Source organism: Cyprinus carpio, chromosome B6, assembly GCF_018340385.1.
Source record: "Cyprinus carpio isolate SPL01 chromosome B6, ASM1834038v1, whole genome shotgun sequence".
Lineage (NCBI taxonomy): Eukaryota > Metazoa > Chordata > Actinopteri > Cypriniformes > Cyprinidae > Cyprinus > Cyprinus carpio.
In genome coordinates this window covers 9,112,887-9,129,311 of record NC_056602.1, presented here as the reverse complement: position 1 = coordinate 9,129,311, position 16,425 = coordinate 9,112,887, and the positions used below count along the sequence as shown (strand labels likewise).

At 37.5% G+C, this 16,425-nt stretch overlaps 1 protein-coding gene across 1 annotated transcript; it reads left to right on the top strand.

Moving 5' to 3' along the window:
• The first annotated feature begins 3,636 nt into the window (after positions 1-3,636).
• kcnj3b (potassium inwardly rectifying channel subfamily J member 3b) lies at positions 3,637-14,579 on the top strand. The gene is made up of 3 exons (XM_019085978.2): positions 3,637-4,990; positions 5,396-5,612; positions 12,359-14,579. The coding sequence occupies exons 1-3, from the start codon at positions 4,313-4,315 to the stop codon at positions 13,078-13,080; spliced, it is 1,617 nt and encodes a 538-aa protein (XP_018941523.1). The 5' UTR covers positions 3,637-4,312; the 3' UTR covers positions 13,081-14,579.
• Positions 14,580-16,425: the final 1,846 nt, after the last annotated feature.

Here is a 16,425-nt window from a genome sequence, read left to right as displayed (position 1 = left end):
GACGTGTGGGTGGTTATGGGTAGAACAGGCTACAGATGGAAGAGTACAGAAATTTGTCATATGGAGAGATTCAGGAGAGATAGAAACAAGGCAAATGAGGCATCTGAAATGATTGCCAAGAGAAAAACAACAAAATGTTGATGCATTTTAATAGAAACTTAATCTTATGATGATGTTGATCAGGTAGAACTTAAAATCTGTTGAAATTTCCTAAGATGCGTGACTCCATCTGGCAATAACATTTATATTTGTGCGTTAATGTGATGTAGTTTCCTCATAATATGAATAAAACTGCCTCCACTCTCTAAAAAGCTTTGCATGTGTTAAAAATAAATGTTCCTAAAAGGGGTTTCTTTTAAGTTTTTCTTTGTGTGAAGAACATTTTAATAATCTAAAAAATCTTTTTCCACTATACAGAACAATGGGGATATTAAAGATTCTTTATCAAACCATTGATGGCAATAAGGAACTTTTATTTTTAAGAGTGTGTGTTTTGCATTTTAACTACACGATTACTAGACAGGTCATGTGTATTTTCTATATAAACATTTTTTTTTTTTGTCAAACAAGACTGGGATATGTTGTAACATGGTGTATCTTTAGTTATATAACAGTATGCATTTTGCTTACCAAATAGCTGAGAGCAGGTCTGATCTAAAAGCAAAAATGTGTGATATGCTTGAGATTTATTTCCTGATTGATATTTATCTGTTGGTACAGGCTTCACATTGCTTCTCTTTCTAAGCTCTGGGGACAAGAATGTTTAATGTCAGGGCTTTTAAACGCATCACTCAGAAGAACTCTGCCATCTAGTGATTATCACATGAGAGGAATAGCAGTTACTGATTGGACCTTCTCAACCTGTCATTAGCTTCCCACTGTGCCGATGAATCTATTTAGTAAACAAATAGGCAGAGTTTCTTGTCGAGAGTCAGAGAGGGGGTTTTAGTTACAGCGCCAGTGGTGGTAAAAGTCCTCTCACATTATTCCAATCGTTATGTGTCATTCTCACCAGTGGCATCATTAGGAGCTGTCTGGACATGTTTCATCACATTTCATTATGCTCCGTCGGTCCTCCTCCAGCGGTATAATTGTTTCTTTAGATCATTAAGGCTTTCTGGAGAAGACAGGGCTAGTTTCTTGAGGAAAACCTCAGCTGGCATGAAGCAGTTGCGCTATGCTAACAATCACGATGTGCTTTTGCAGCATTCAGACAAGTGCATGTTGTGTCTGATGCTTGGTCTAGTAAGCATGCCGTTGGTGTTTGCCTGTGTATTGGATTGTCCTTGGCGCAGACCCCCTTAAGCCTGTTCTACACTAACCCAATACTTCACAACAAACAGAGCATCCTAATGGTGCACTTGGATTTGAATGCTTCCAAAACAATAACAAAATAGCCTGAACTAGCAGGTTCAGCAAAAGGGCTTAAAATAGCCACATCCTGTATTTATATTTGCTTCTAAAAGAGCTCAAACACTGTGCATGTGTGAATGTGCAACCGACTGCATAATGTCAATAGAGAGATCAGAACTGAGGTGGGGAAGAGAATGGGAGAGATACGCACTCACTATCTGCATTTATGGTTCCATGAGGAACCTTTAACATCCATTCCACAAAAGGTTCTTACAAGAGGATTCTTTAGATTATTAAAACATTATTAATGCTAAGAAACAAAAATGGTCTTTTAAGAACTGTTCACTAAAACCAAAAGTGTTTCTTCTACACTCTTAAAAATAAAGGTTCTTTATTGCCTTTGAGGGTTCCCTAGAATTTTCCATTACACAAAAGGTTCTTCATAGTGGAAAATGGTTCTTTAGATTTTTTTTTAGAAAAAAATGGTTATTCAAAATACTGTTCACTAAAAGGTTCTTTGGAGATCCCAAAATGGTTCTTCTGTGGCATTGCTGTGAAAACCCCCCTTTGGAACCTTTATTTAAGAGTGTATGGCATCTCTGTGAAAACCCCATTCTCATTTTTAATAGTGCAGCTGATGACGTTCTGCCACAGTCTTCCATTGTGGATAGTGCTGACACTTCCAGAGCAGCAGAGTCAGTCCATTATAGACTGAGAGTCATTTGCATGACTCCAAAATAACACACTAATTGTGTCCTTATCTTCCAGCACCACACCTGGCTTGAAATGGGAAGGGATGGAAAATCTCAGAGTTGGAAAAGGACATACAGATGTCAAATATGGTTTCAGAGAGGAGTACAGTGAGCGTTTTTCTTTAAGACAGTGTCAGAAAATGACGTGTGTGGCTGGGTCATAAATAAGCCCTGGTCATAACAGTTTGCTTTAGAAGCTTTATCAAATGAAGAATGTGTTTTGTTAAAGAAAGCTTGTTCCCTCTGCTCTATCTGACACTGATGTGACAGTATATTCATCACCTGTATCTTCTTCATCCGTCATGACACATAAAGGGCCAAATATATTAAAAGCTGGACAATAATTATTTTCTGATAAATTGTACATTGGTGAGAAATATTAGATGACCTTCAGGGTGGGACTGTTTACAGAAATTTCTGTCTGAAATATCACTTACTTCAAACTGTGTTATTATTAAAAAATAGATTCAACCATAAAACTAAATAATCTTTAAACTGTAACATATGGCTATGAATGTACTATTTCGCAATGCATGTAACACTTTTACAACTGATGGCTCATTTAATGTTACTGTAAACTTACTGTATGTCTGTTTATGTTTTCAAATTAATTTCAAATCCCAAATCAACATGTTTTTCTCAGGTTGTCTTGTTCCTAGGATGATCTGATTGTAGTTATAATTTCTGGATGCAGTTGCTTCTTAAAATAAAGGTTCTTTATTGGCATCAGTGGTTCCATAAAGAACCTAACATCCACAGAACCTTTCCATTGCACAAAAGGTTCTTTATATGTTCTTAATATTTTGTAATGGTTCTTTAAAAAAAGGTTCTATATAGAAATCAAACTAAGAAAATAGTTATTTTAAGAACTGGCTATTTGGGGATTGGGGAACCCAATTGCATCACTTAGAAAAAACCCTGTAACACTTTATTTTAAGGTGTTACACTGGTTACATGTAATTACTATTATAATAAAAATATATTATGCATAATTACATGCAAGTAACCCTAATCCTAACCCTAACCATATAGTAGCCTTCATGTAGTTAATATTACTCAGTACTTAAATGTATAACTACACTCAAACAAGGACACCTTCAAATAAAGATGTGTAACCAAAACCACTTTTGGGATCTTTATTTTGAAGATTGTAGGGTCGTCTCGCGAATGAGCACCACTAGATGTAAAAGAGCACTTTTTTGTGTGATATGTAAATTTGTCATTATACAAAAGTGCTCCAGCAGCTGCTGTTGCTATGGGTTTTTTTCCTCATGCCAATGCAAATTGTGTTTGAAAGCATGTATTTAACTACTAGGCTAATTCAAATTCGAAATGTGTGATTACTAACATCTGAAAATTCAACTGATATTTAACTTTATATTTTGAGTTCCATTGAGTGACATTAATTAATAAGCCTTAATTAAGGGGGTCAGACCCCCCCCCCAACCATCCTCTAATTCGGATACTGCATATTGCCTGTAAACAAACAGATCTGGCAGGGATTACGTTATATGCAGCACTGTTCAGAGAAGCATATTACAAGCGCAGCAAAAAAAATGTATCCAACACAAGAACACGTGTTCATCCCTCCCCCACCTCCCATCTCCACCACCACCCTCTCGGAGAAGTTTCTCTTATTTGTCGGGGCTGGAGATGGAGTTGGAGAACAGAAGGCGCGCAGTGCGCAGGAACCGAGAACAGTGAAGACGAACAGAATCAGATAACAAAGCTTGCCAGCGAGGAACAGCAGAGGCGGTGAGTTAAAACTTGGACAGGATCCTTAGGGCGTCTACCAACTAACATCTTATCAAATTGGTGCGATACACCTGGGGAAACAGGAGGAGTTGATAAAGGTGGAGGAGGAGGGTGCCAACGCACACGCGCTAGACTGCGCCAAGCCAATCTGAGATTACAAATTACTCGCATCCATTTTACTCACATTTTATAGCCTTGGCTGAGTGATTCTTTTTTAGATATGCTGATTTGGAGAAGACAAGGAGATCTGCATCGCTCCATCCCAAGACCAACGCGCTGCTATTGACAAACTCCTGCGGTAAACCCTAAAAATAACTTTTTTGGAATCATCCGCCCAGAAATGCGGGAAACTGGTGTATCTGAACTGTGAAGAAAAACGAAAACAGTTTGTCAGGAACAAGCACGCAAAGCATTCTCACAACCTATATCCGGGGCAACTTTAACCGGGAAGGATGTCAGCGTTGCGGAAAAAATTTGGGGATGATTATCAAGTGGTGACCACTTCGTCCAGCGGCGGCGGGTTCAACCAGGCGGCCCCCGAGAAGAAAAAGAAACGTCAGCGCTTTGTGGACAAGAACGGCCGCTGTAACGTCCAGCACGGGAACCTGGGAGGAGAAACCAGCCGGTACCTGTCGGACCTGTTCACCACGCTCGTGGACCTCAAATGGCGCTGGAATCTATTCATCTTCATCCTTACCTACACGGTGGCGTGGCTATTCATGGCTTCTATGTGGTGGGTCATTGCCTTTATACGCGGAGACCTGAACCAGGCCCACGATGACAAGTACACACCGTGCGTGGCCAACGTGCACAACTTTCCCTCCGCTTTTCTGTTCTTCATCGAAACTGAGGCCACTATCGGATACGGTTACCGCTACATTACAGACAAGTGTCCGGAAGGTATCATTCTCTTCCTCTTCCAGTCTATCCTAGGCTCTATAGTGGACGCTTTTCTGATCGGTTGCATGTTCATCAAGATGTCCCAGCCGAAGAAACGCGCAGAGACGCTGATGTTCAGCGAGCACGCGGCTATTTCCATGCGTGACGGCAAACTGACCCTGATGTTCCGAGTGGGCAACCTGCGGAACAGCCATATGGTCTCCGCGCAAATACGCTGCAAACTACTCAAAGTGAGTATACGACTGGAACCAATTAAAAAGAGAGAAAGAGAAAAAGAAAAGGGAAGATATAACACATTATGTGCTGCTTAGAAATATGCATTAATGAATTTCAGTCTAAACGGTTGAGTATAGAAAAACATATCACTAAATATTTGAAGGGTTCAAGCTAAGGTTCATTCTCAAACCTAATAACAAGCATTACCTCAAGCTGAGACAAATGAGAAAGACCTGTAATTTGATTTGTTCACCTACAGTGGAAAAAGTAGGCTATTGATCCGCACTATGTGACTTGGATGCAACAGTCCTTTTTGGATCACTCAAGATGCATTAGACCAAGTCTTTCTCTCTTGCTCACACTCCATCATCTCCCTATTTTTGTCTTAAGTAGTTCTCTTTTTCTATCTTTCCCTGCAGTCCCGCCAGACTCCTGAAGGCGAGTTTTTGCCTCTGGATCAACTTGAGCTGGACGTTGGTTTCAGTACTGGAGCCGACCAGCTTTTCTTAGTGTCCCCTCTGACGATCTGCCATGTGATCGACTCCAAGAGCCCATTCTACGACCTCTCGCTCAGGTCCATGCAAACAGAGCAATTTGAGATTGTGGTTATCTTAGAGGGGATCGTGGAGACCACCGGTGAGTTTTAATAATATGCTCAGGTGTCAAAAAATTGACAGAAACCTGTATCTAAATGCTGAAATTTGATTCACTGAATGTTTACAGAACATTTCCACACTATACATCTTTAATATGTGCAAATGTTTTTGAGAAATAGAAAAAAAATACGCAAATGTTTCTCTTGATTGAATCATACACATTATTTACAAACCAGTGCAAGCAGCCAAGTTTCCAAATCCCTATTTTTAATGTTTTTCTTATGTGTTTTTTTTTTTTTTTTTTTTTGCGCAATAGTACAATATGTGCACAGGGTGAAGGTGTTTGGGTGATGTGCTAAAGATGTGAGGTTCAGTGTGTGTGTGTGTGTGTGTGAATAAGTCTGCAGAAGCAAGTTTGCTGGTGCAAATCGGGTTTTTATGATATAAAAGAATGAATGTTGGTGTCTACTGCAGCAAAGATGGAAAACGAGAGACAGAGAGACGTGTTATGTAAGAGATGATATACAAAGTTAGTGTTTCATTTTGCTCTCTGCCTCATGGTTCCGTAGTCTGGCATGCTTAGAGATTAAGTCACCTGTCAATCAAATCACAGCTCACCTTTACTTTCTCAGCCTGCAGCTTCAAACACATCGATCCATACATATACAAGACAGCACACACTTACAGTAAGAAACAGCATTCGAACAAGCAGCAGCAGAAAATCTCTGCAGCATACATGTTGTATATGTACATATTCAATTAGATTCAGAATCGCATGCTTCCATGGTTTGATTTAATTAACATAATGAAGAAAATCATATATCCCTCCGGTCTTCTTTATTGATGGCACATCTGAATATTCCGCCTACAGAAAGTGAAAGGGATTTGTGGGTAGAAAAGAAAAGAAAAGAAAAAAAAAAGCAGAATTATGTACAGTTAGTCAGCACTCTGTTCTCCCCATTGTGAATCAGTTTCCATAGCAACTAAATCAGCCCCTTCTTAAGCGGTCTCCATACAGTAAAGTCTCACCGTCTGTATGAAGTATGGAGACGAAACTTGTGTTTATCAGCCTCACAAATCAAATACTAATTACTACTTATCAAATAATTCATTAGACATTTTTAATTATGTCCTGTAATTATGGCTAGGTTTATGTCATGTGCATGTGGGAATACAGCACAAATACGTTCTGTATATGTGTGTGTTCTTGTGTCCTTCAGTTCTAATCTCCAGGATTAAAGTCTTTGTTTGGACACGTCTCTGTATATGAAAGCTCATATTTCACATAGCGGACACCGGGGCTAGTTGTCACAAGGGCTATATCTCAGTAAGCTAATTGTTTTTTTATGTTGGTTTGATAAATTGATGAATTTGTTTCTTCATTGGAACAGATATGGAGAAATTTAGCATTACATCACTGGATAATGGAATAATATTATGGATAATGGAATCGTGTTTTGGCCAATCTCAGATTGATTTGTTTTTTACAAACACACAGCTTTTCACTTCACAAGGTAATAATTGATTGATTGTTGTTGTGTGGATTACTTTTGTATTATTGTAGTGTTTTTATCAGCTGTTTGGACTCTTTCTGATGCAACCCATTCAATCCATTGTATCAAAAGTTACACAATTCAAAAAATCCTAAACATATGTTCTGATGAAGAAACAAATTCATCAATTTATTCATCAGATTATTCTCCAAATCTGTTCTGATGAAGAAACAAAATAATGAACATTTTGGATGGCCTGATAGTTAGTACATTTATTTGGGAAATTTAAATTTTTGGGTGAACTATTCCTTTAAACTGAAGTCATTTTTTGTACTAAAATTACAACATTTCACATTTCTGTAATAACTGCATTTCTGTAAAAGGACACAACATAAATCTGCTGGCAAAAACAATGGCTTGATCGTTTAAATGGTGTTACCTTTTATATTTTTGACGTTTTACAAATTGTTGTACTTTTTAAATTTAGCTCAAGAGCCATTAAATAGACAGTGATAGGCTTTTAAATGACAGGTACAAATTGCGATAACCCACACTGTCAGAATTTTTTTTTTTTTTTTTTTACAAAAATGGTATCTTAAGAGGTACAACAGCTTGCCACTGATGCAGTACCCTTAAAATGACAACTCTGTAACTTATCTACCCCTAAAAGCTGCATATGAGTAGTAAAATATGTGATTACATTACTACAGTGAACCTTCTAGGGATAAAAAGGTACAAAGATGCGCCTTTGATCATACTCCCTCAGCGACAAGCTGTTATGGACCTAAAGATACACTTTTTACACATTGTTGTACCCTAGCACTGTTATTAGAGCATTTTGTCACTAAAGGTATGTTCAGTGAACTGTATCTTTCTTCCTGGACAATCACGGTGGAAATAGCTTTTATGTAGCTGAAAATGAAAGGTGTATGTTCCTCTACAGAAACGGACTCATGACAAGTGTGACAACTAATCCCAGTCTTCTCTATATGATTCTCTCAATGTGGAAGGTGAAAGATTTAGACATTAATACATTAATTTACTTCAGAGAGGCAGCGACTTCAAGGCCAAGAAGTCTCAGAGGAACAGCCCAGAGCCATCTATTGCCCTCAGAGATAAACATGACAGCTGTGCCAGCATTCACATCTGTCAAATTATTTACAGCTTTTCACATTACACTGCAAAAATGTGTCTCCTAAATAATGCAAAAATGTTCCTGATACTAAGCAAAAATGTGTTAAGAAAAAAAAATACTAACATAAGTCTAGCCATAAGAAATATTAATGGGTTTTGAATATTAAGCAATTTTAGTGAAGACTGCATTAAATTATAGTGTCTGTTTTTCAATCGTTTGTAGTTTGCATATTCAGAAGATGTAATAACTTTGAGATGTAAATTCTTTAAGATATATAATCTTGAATAAATAAACAAAAGCACTTTTACTTTTGTTTAACCCTTGAATTTTTTTGTTCTTTTAATCTAAAACCAATTAAGTTATATTTACTAATTCAACCTAAAATGCATTTAAGAGACATATTTTATCAGTAGACATCAAACTTTTGACCTCAACATTATTAACAATGTTATAACCAGCTGAGCTGCAGAAATGCTGGTAATAACATGGTGAATTAAGACTGTAAAACTATAATGTGATACAAGGCCACGACATAAGACTGCATTTCACCTAATTTTTAAGTATTTCTATCAAGTGTTTCATTATTATGATCCATTAATTGTTTTAGTGGCTGCATATTTAGTTTCAAGAATTCTCAACAGGTCATTTATTCACCCCATTAGCATTTTTTAATCTTGGCTTTACGATTTTTTTAAATTATAAGTATGCTTGTTTCAAGAGTGGCATTATGTGAAGAGTATGTTTCTAAAGCAGTTGACCCATTTTTACAAATTTCCTAAATCGAGAATATTCTGTTAGAATAACTGTCACTGTCAAAAACTCATTTGTTGATTGTTAAAATATCACTAATAGATCAGGGTTATTTATCTAAGTAAAATATATTCAAAATACATTCCCTGATGTCTGAATACCTTACACAAATTTTATTTATCAAATAAATCTTTGTTTTAAGGGTATTTTTGGTCAAAAAAAAAAAAAAAAACAATTATATGATTTTTTTTTTTTTTTTTCAGTGTGGAGAGCTTACAGTCCCCGTTCCCCGTCATGCAAATTACATCTTAAAGTGTTCTTTCTCCCATTTTCAATTTCAAACTTCATGGATTTTCCTCAAACTACTTTCCCGACATATCTACACCAAAAAATTAAAATGTAATGAGATTCTAGATTGTTTTGATGTGTTTGGACTAAAGAGCATGTCTCGGATTTGCCCTGATGCTAAGATTGTGGTGTCAAACAATTTTGATTAAATGCAGTCTGTACATTTCTCTGCAAGCCTTGGTGTGACAGAGCAGTTGTACTTTTAATATGATGTAAATAAGATAAAACATCTGAAATATGTGCCTTTTTTATTGAGCACCTTCTTAAAATACAATCTATGCATGACATACTCACAACCTGCTGTTGTTGTTTTTTTACAACCATAGAAATAAATGATGAAAAAATTATACAAATAATCAGAAAACACTTATCCCTACCTGTCCCAAATTATAAAGGGGAGAAGAGAAAGAAAAAAGAAGGAAAATAAGTGAGGGGGGGGGGGGGGTGAAATCAAAATCCAATGAGGGTACAGTTTCAACAAAGGAAAGGACAGGGTTCCACATTTTATAAAATGAGTTAACAGAGTCTCTAATGGAATATTTATTTTTTTCCAGATGTAGAAAGGACATTAAGTCCTTCAACCAAGAAAAGTTAGGAGGGGGAAATGAGGATTTCCAGTGTAACAATATTCGTCTTTTAGCTACCAATAAAGCAAAAGCAATAATAACAGCATGATGCTTATTGTACAAGCCTGAAATATGTGCCTTTTTAAGAGTATTATTTATTGAATGATTGAAGCATCTGTGACTGTTTTTTGTCACATTTTATCAGATCTCTGATAAGGCGGTTATTGTCACTAAATTGTCCAGGTCAAAATAATAACATGGTGGTTAGATCAGCCTGACACCTGCCTGCTGTAAAATGGCCAAATTAGGGTTATTATAGTCATTTAAATCTAAAATCATTTTTGTTCCTTCAAATAAAATGTACATTAACTGGAAAAAAAAAAAAAAAACGCTAATTGCCCAAGAAACTCATTTTTATTTAGTTTAAATTTATGTACTAAAATAACTAAAACCAAAAAAAATCAATTAAAACTATAAAGACGTACTTAAAATAAATAAATACAAATTACAAAAACACATAACAAATTTACTAAACTAAAATTAAAATAAAAAAGAATAATAAAAAAAATAAAAACTAATGCAATCTATTAAAAAAACTATAACAGTGTCTCAGATAATGCTGTACATACTGAGTAGCACTGAATATTAACCATTAATGCTTGGAGGAAAAATGTATTGGCATTATTCATTGACTTTTTATTTTTAGTTTTTGGCCTGTGGTTTGAGAATTCCGGTTTTATTTCTTGTGTTCAGCAGTGTGAGTAAACAGGGCAGCTCAGCGTAACCATCCCAAGAGGCCTCAGCAAATCAAAAGGGAGGCACTGCTTCATCCCCTCAGGACCACACACTGTGTGTCAGGGAGATACAGGAGAGAACTGGGCCCAGCTGCATGGTCAATTACTGTTCAGAGCAGCCCGATAGTAGAGTTTACTGTTATCTCACACCACAGAGAGAGAGAGAGAGACAACAAGAGAGAAAGGGAGAGTGTGAGATAGGGACAGAGAGGGAGTCGTGATGATAATGATGGTTAGTGTTATAGGTGTGTTAGGAAGACACACTAAAATGGACAGGAGGGAATGTGGAGCGAGTAGGGGAAAATAACTGAGCGAGTGAATGAGAGAAAGACAGAGATGACAGAAACAGGTCAGGCAGAGCACCTCTGTGGCAATGGAACTGAACACTTGATGACGGTCACCATAGAAACAGATTATCCCTCTTGGAAATATAAATTGTTCTCATAACTGTCAGATGTTGGAGTGTAGCAGTACCTTTTTTTTTTTTTTACTGGTGGAAGCTAATGTGCGCAAACGTTCCTCCCAAACACAGAAATGAAATTTATCGTAATGGAAGAATATGGAATGATTATGTAAGTCGAAATCGCGGCGAGCCAGACCGGATTTCAAATCCGGCAGAGACCTTACCTTCCCCTCTCCCAGCAAACAGAAGAAAGCCTGTTAAATATTTCATAAGATGAATAATATTATGTTATACTGCTAAGCCCAGGATTTGTCAGCTCGGAAAGCAGGGATTTTTTACTGTAGTAAGGGAGGATAACCGTGCCTGTGTTTGTGTGTGTGAAAGTGTGTAGGTGTGCGATGGTCGTAGGCGGCGATGTGAGAAAAAAAGAATGATCTTTAGTTTAAAAAATGTATAATATATGTTTTGTCTTGCTGGGTTTTTATATTTAGGTCTGAGGTTTATTATAATGTGCACTCAGCAACCGTCTCTTTTTAGACCGCGTCTGCTTCCTTCTGTCAGGAGAATGGCACAGCCGTCCCAACGCTTTCTAAGCACCTTTATCCAGCTGCTCAAATCCCTGTATAGAACAAAGTCCTCAGCAGTATCTCTCCTGCAAACATCTCAAATCTCCTGTCCTCTGGCCCCTACTGCACTGAGGCACAGAGGGAGACAAAGAACCATACTCCTGCATGGAAACATGGAGATACGGATGCTGGTCTTTGCAATTGCAGATGAAAGAAAAATGCACTCTTCTTGTGTCATCAAGAGTACTCCTGCTTTTCTTATCTTAGATTCCTTGCTGTTGACTGATGTAGAACACCGTGTTGCAAATCCGTTCGCTTGTTAGGGGGTTCATAAAATGAGCTCTTTATAGTGTAGGCTTTGCACGCTTTAATTAAGGAGGGATGTTCGCTGGTGTGGGTGATACACAGATCTAATGAATTTCCCACAGATAAAGCTCTTGTTTTCATGCAACCAAATGGACCGTGAACAGACGTTCCCGTGGGTGTTGCTCAACAGTAAATGCCACACTGTGTGTGTGTGTGTGTGTGTGTGTGTGTGTGTGTACGCACACCCTGTCAGTAATGCATCTATTAGTTTTAGTCACCCAACCATTGTTGCACCGTACACTCCTCTGAAACAGATTTGTTGTTGCACAGAACTTGATGTACATTCTTATTAATAAGCTGCACCATCACCTTCACTCGCATTTTGTTTCATTCATTAAATTCATTTGTTTCTTGTATTATCCTAGGTATGACATGCCAGGCTCGTACTTCGTACACGGAGGACGAGGTTTTGTGGGGTCACCGATTCTACCCGGTAATTTCTCTGGAGGAGGGTTTCTTCAAGGTCGACTATTCACAGTTTCATGGCACTTTTGAGGTTCCAACACCTCCGCACAGCGTTAAAGAACAAGAGGAGAGTTTGCTCCTGTCCTCGCCTCTGACGGCGCCCTCTCTGTGCCACAGCGCAGGTGGGGTGACGGAGGGCAGCAGCACTCTTGAAGGTCTGGAACTTCAGAGCGATGCAGAAACTGGCTCCATCAATATAGCAACCCCCATGCCAACTACCAAACTGCCTGCCAAACTTCAGAAGCTTACAGGACGGGAGGCCCCCCTCCGGGATGGAATGCCCCGCAAGCTTCTGCGCATGAGTTCGGAGATCACCTACAACCTGGGTGACCTGCCTTTCAAACTCCAGCGAATCAGCTCGGCTCCGGGCGTGGCGGAAGAGAGGCTTCAGCCAATCAGTGCTATGCTGAGCCCCAATGAGGACAGACTGGCTCCCAAGCTGGGCTTGGTGGGCGGGGCTGAACCCATCAGCCAATCAGTGACAGATCTGCCGCCGAAACTGCAAAGGTTGGCTGGAGGGGGGGTGGGTGGAGTCGGAATCGGAGGACGAATGGATGGTCATCTGCCTCCTAAACTGAGAAAAATGAATTCGGAGAGGTTCACGGGCTTGAGTTTAAAATGAACTGACTTCTATATGTATACACGTTTTGCCCATTTACCTCCTCTGAAATTGAAATTAAGTAAAACGGACAATCTATACTTATAGCAATTTATATTTGGATAAAATATTAGATTAATCCAAATCCTCTGCACAATCTGGAATGTTTTACCACAAACAGCATGAAAGGAGAATTCCTTTTCAACATCTAATTGCAGTTAATATAACAATACTCAACACTATTTAATGACTATTCAGTATAGCTCTTTTATATTAGCCTAACAGCCAAAATTGTTCTGAGGGCTTGCCTATATTATGTATATCTTAAAATAGAATATCAATCTAATTATCAGAATGCAATGTCAGTGTTCACTGATAATCAATGTTAACTAATGTTTCTAAAGAAGCCAATGGCTATAACCTGAGTTAGCCATTCGTTTTTGTTTTTTCATCAGTGGTTCGGTTATTGCCGTGCACAATAACACATTGAGAGATTAGTTACTGTGGTCTTTAGACTTCAAGAAATGGGCGCTGTGCATTAATGGAAATGTAACAATTTGTGGATGAACCGACTCAGGTTTTGTTCTTGTTTTTTTTTTTCTTATATATTGCATGATCTATCGTTTCATAATCAAGCCGGATTATCTCACGTCAAAGAATAAGCCTTAAATTTAAGGAGCCAAATGTAAAATACCAACCATCGCAGACAACTAGTGTAAAAAACACTTTTTAAAGCGTTTATGAGCTATTTGTGGCAGAATATGTTTTTCTCACAGTATTTCACATTTGGCTCTAAATTTATATGTGATTTTTTTTGTCAATGATTGTTTCCTGCTGTTCTCTGTTTAGAAGTTTAAACTTAGTTGAAATGTTCAAATATTTTCCTGACCTGAATGACTTGAGTATTGCAATGGGTGCAGTGGATAAAGTAGGGGTAAACCCATCTAAGACAGAAAAAAGCACAATGGATGTGTATATCTGTTTTAATATTCTTTATAGATAAGACCTTGTCAGCATTGTTATGGCTTTGTTTAACTCTTGTGTTTGAAAAACGAAGCAATAAGATTATAAATTGCAGTGGAACTTTTGACTGAAAAAATCTTGTACCTTCTGTTATGTTAGCGTTTAATGGTTTTCAGTTTTCTAATTGTGTTTCTCTAAAAACATTCTGATCTACTTCTGACGAATATTAGAATGGCAGTTGGAGGGATTTATAATACTGTAATAAATGTGTTGTGATGTGTAACAAGTCTATTATAAAAGGTTAAACCTCAACCTGATCCATCATCACAAAATAAGTCTGAAATTAATCAAAGCTATGGGTGGACTTGCCTATGTTTGACACATATAAGCTCATTGGTATTGGCGGAGGTCTTCCCCACAAATAAAGCAGTTTGATCTAGTTTGACCCAGCTGTGTGGATGACTGGCTGCTCGCTGCCCAATGCTGCTTTTTGGAGGTGTTAGATTTCTTCAAATGCCCTGAGAATTCTATTCTATTTCAATGAAAGAACATCCATTTTCTGTGCAGAGAAATTTTTCTAAATTTAGAAGAAAAAAAAGGTTTGCCTGCTTTTTAATCATCATTGTGGTTTGTAATAACAGAAAACTTTACCACATGCTAAATAGATGTTAAACTGAATTTTTAAAAACCGACTCCACGTCTGCCTAGTAAAACGTCATGTGAGTTTTCATTTATTTATCATGATTTATTATTTATAACGCTTAAGTTGAATAATAAAGGTTTTTCTGTAACAAATGGGCAGGTTTGTCCTTTCCATGTACCCCAGTGGCTATGCAAAACATGGTACCGTAAAGCATTTCCTGAGTCATAACTGCAAACTGCATGACTGAACAAAAGTGAACAAAATGAAATGAGGGTGTGAAGTGTGAACCACAAAATCCAACACAATTAATTAAACAACAGACCATCCTCTCACAACTATAAACTTTTTTTGGGGTTGGGGGGCTTCTCAAAATTATACACCAACTTGTGTAGACAAAAAACTTTTTCTTGTTTTTCTCAACTGCTAATACAATTCATGAAACAACTGACCATTTTCTCACAACTATAAACACAATCTCAAAATTATACACCAACTTGTGTAGACTTCCAGGTCAAAATTAAATAATTAAGTCAAAAACACATTCTCTTTTGTCAGACTCAAACTTTGGCCTCACATGATACACAAACTTGTCAAATACACAGACTATTTTCCTTCCTAGAGAACACTAGTGAGATCAGTTCAAAACACTGTTACAAAAAACTCCTTTTGGGAAATAGGAATCCTTTTGCTAGTCAATGTCTGTTACAGTATACAACAAAAATAGAGAGATGCAGATACAGTAAAATTCAGCATTAAACTGTAAGAAAACTTTACTTTAATTACATTAATTTAAAGAGATCTTACAGTAGATGAAAAGTACTAGAAGAGAAAAGTTCAAAAACCAAACACCAGAATATACAGTAAACACACAAGTTCAATATACTGTCAGTTACTGTAAATAAATAAATCCATTCATTCAGCATCCTCTGCCAAATTGCATTACAGTATTGGTAGTATCCTTATTTGTTATAGCAGTTTCCTAATCTTCCTCTTTGTCTCCCACTACCAGGATTCATTTTCCAAAACACATAATCAGCTGTGCTCTTGTTCACATCATCCTGAGATTGTGACCTGTGTGTCATCATCAGTTTTGCTACTTAATGTTCACACATGGATAAATGTGTGCTGTTGAATTTTTTTTATGCTTGAGTTAATTTTATTGTGTGTTTATGTTTTCCGAATGAGAACACGATTAAACCTGTGCAAAATGATGGCGTTTTTGTGAAGAGTTTAGCAGAAAACACTGAGCAAATTGGAACGTGTGTGCAAACGTGTTTTTGATTCAAGAACTGTATGAATGGTTTGTAAAATTGGGCCAAATGAATCAGTTATAGTGTGTTAGAAATCGAGAAAAACTGAAAATGAATCCCTCGATACGACTTCCCTAAGAAACATTAACACATTACCTCTCCACAGGGGACCAATATCCTGAACTTCTATCAGCAGGAAGCTAATTATAAAAACGCGTGTGTCTGTGTGTGTTCGAAAGGGAGCTGGTGAAATTCAGAGAGAATATTATCTTGTCACTAAATGTCTGATTCAGATGAAAAGAAGGGGTTTGTGAAGGTCAACCTGCTCTGCTTAAAGAGCATTATTGCTGTGACCTGCTCATCTCTTCAGAGCGCTCTCAGAACCTGCCATCCCTTTTAATTTATTCTCCCCTGCAGCCATGATGTCAAACGCTCCTTATTTCATTTCATCAGTTCCATACTTGGCGATCTTATCCCATCCTATATGAGATTATGTACTTTCAAATAACCATT

Coding starts and splice junctions, on each gene's coding strand:
- kcnj3b (XM_019085978.2), top strand. CDS start 4,313: ATGTCAGCGTTGCGGAAAAAATTTGGGGATGATTATCAAGTGGTGACC. Junction 4,991..5,395: donor TACGCTGCAAACTACTCAAA/GTGAGTATACGA, acceptor CTTTCCCTGCAG/TCCCGCCAGACTCCTGAAGG. Junction 5,613..12,358: donor GGGGATCGTGGAGACCACCG/GTGAGTTTTAAT, acceptor GTATTATCCTAG/GTATGACATGCCAGGCTCGT.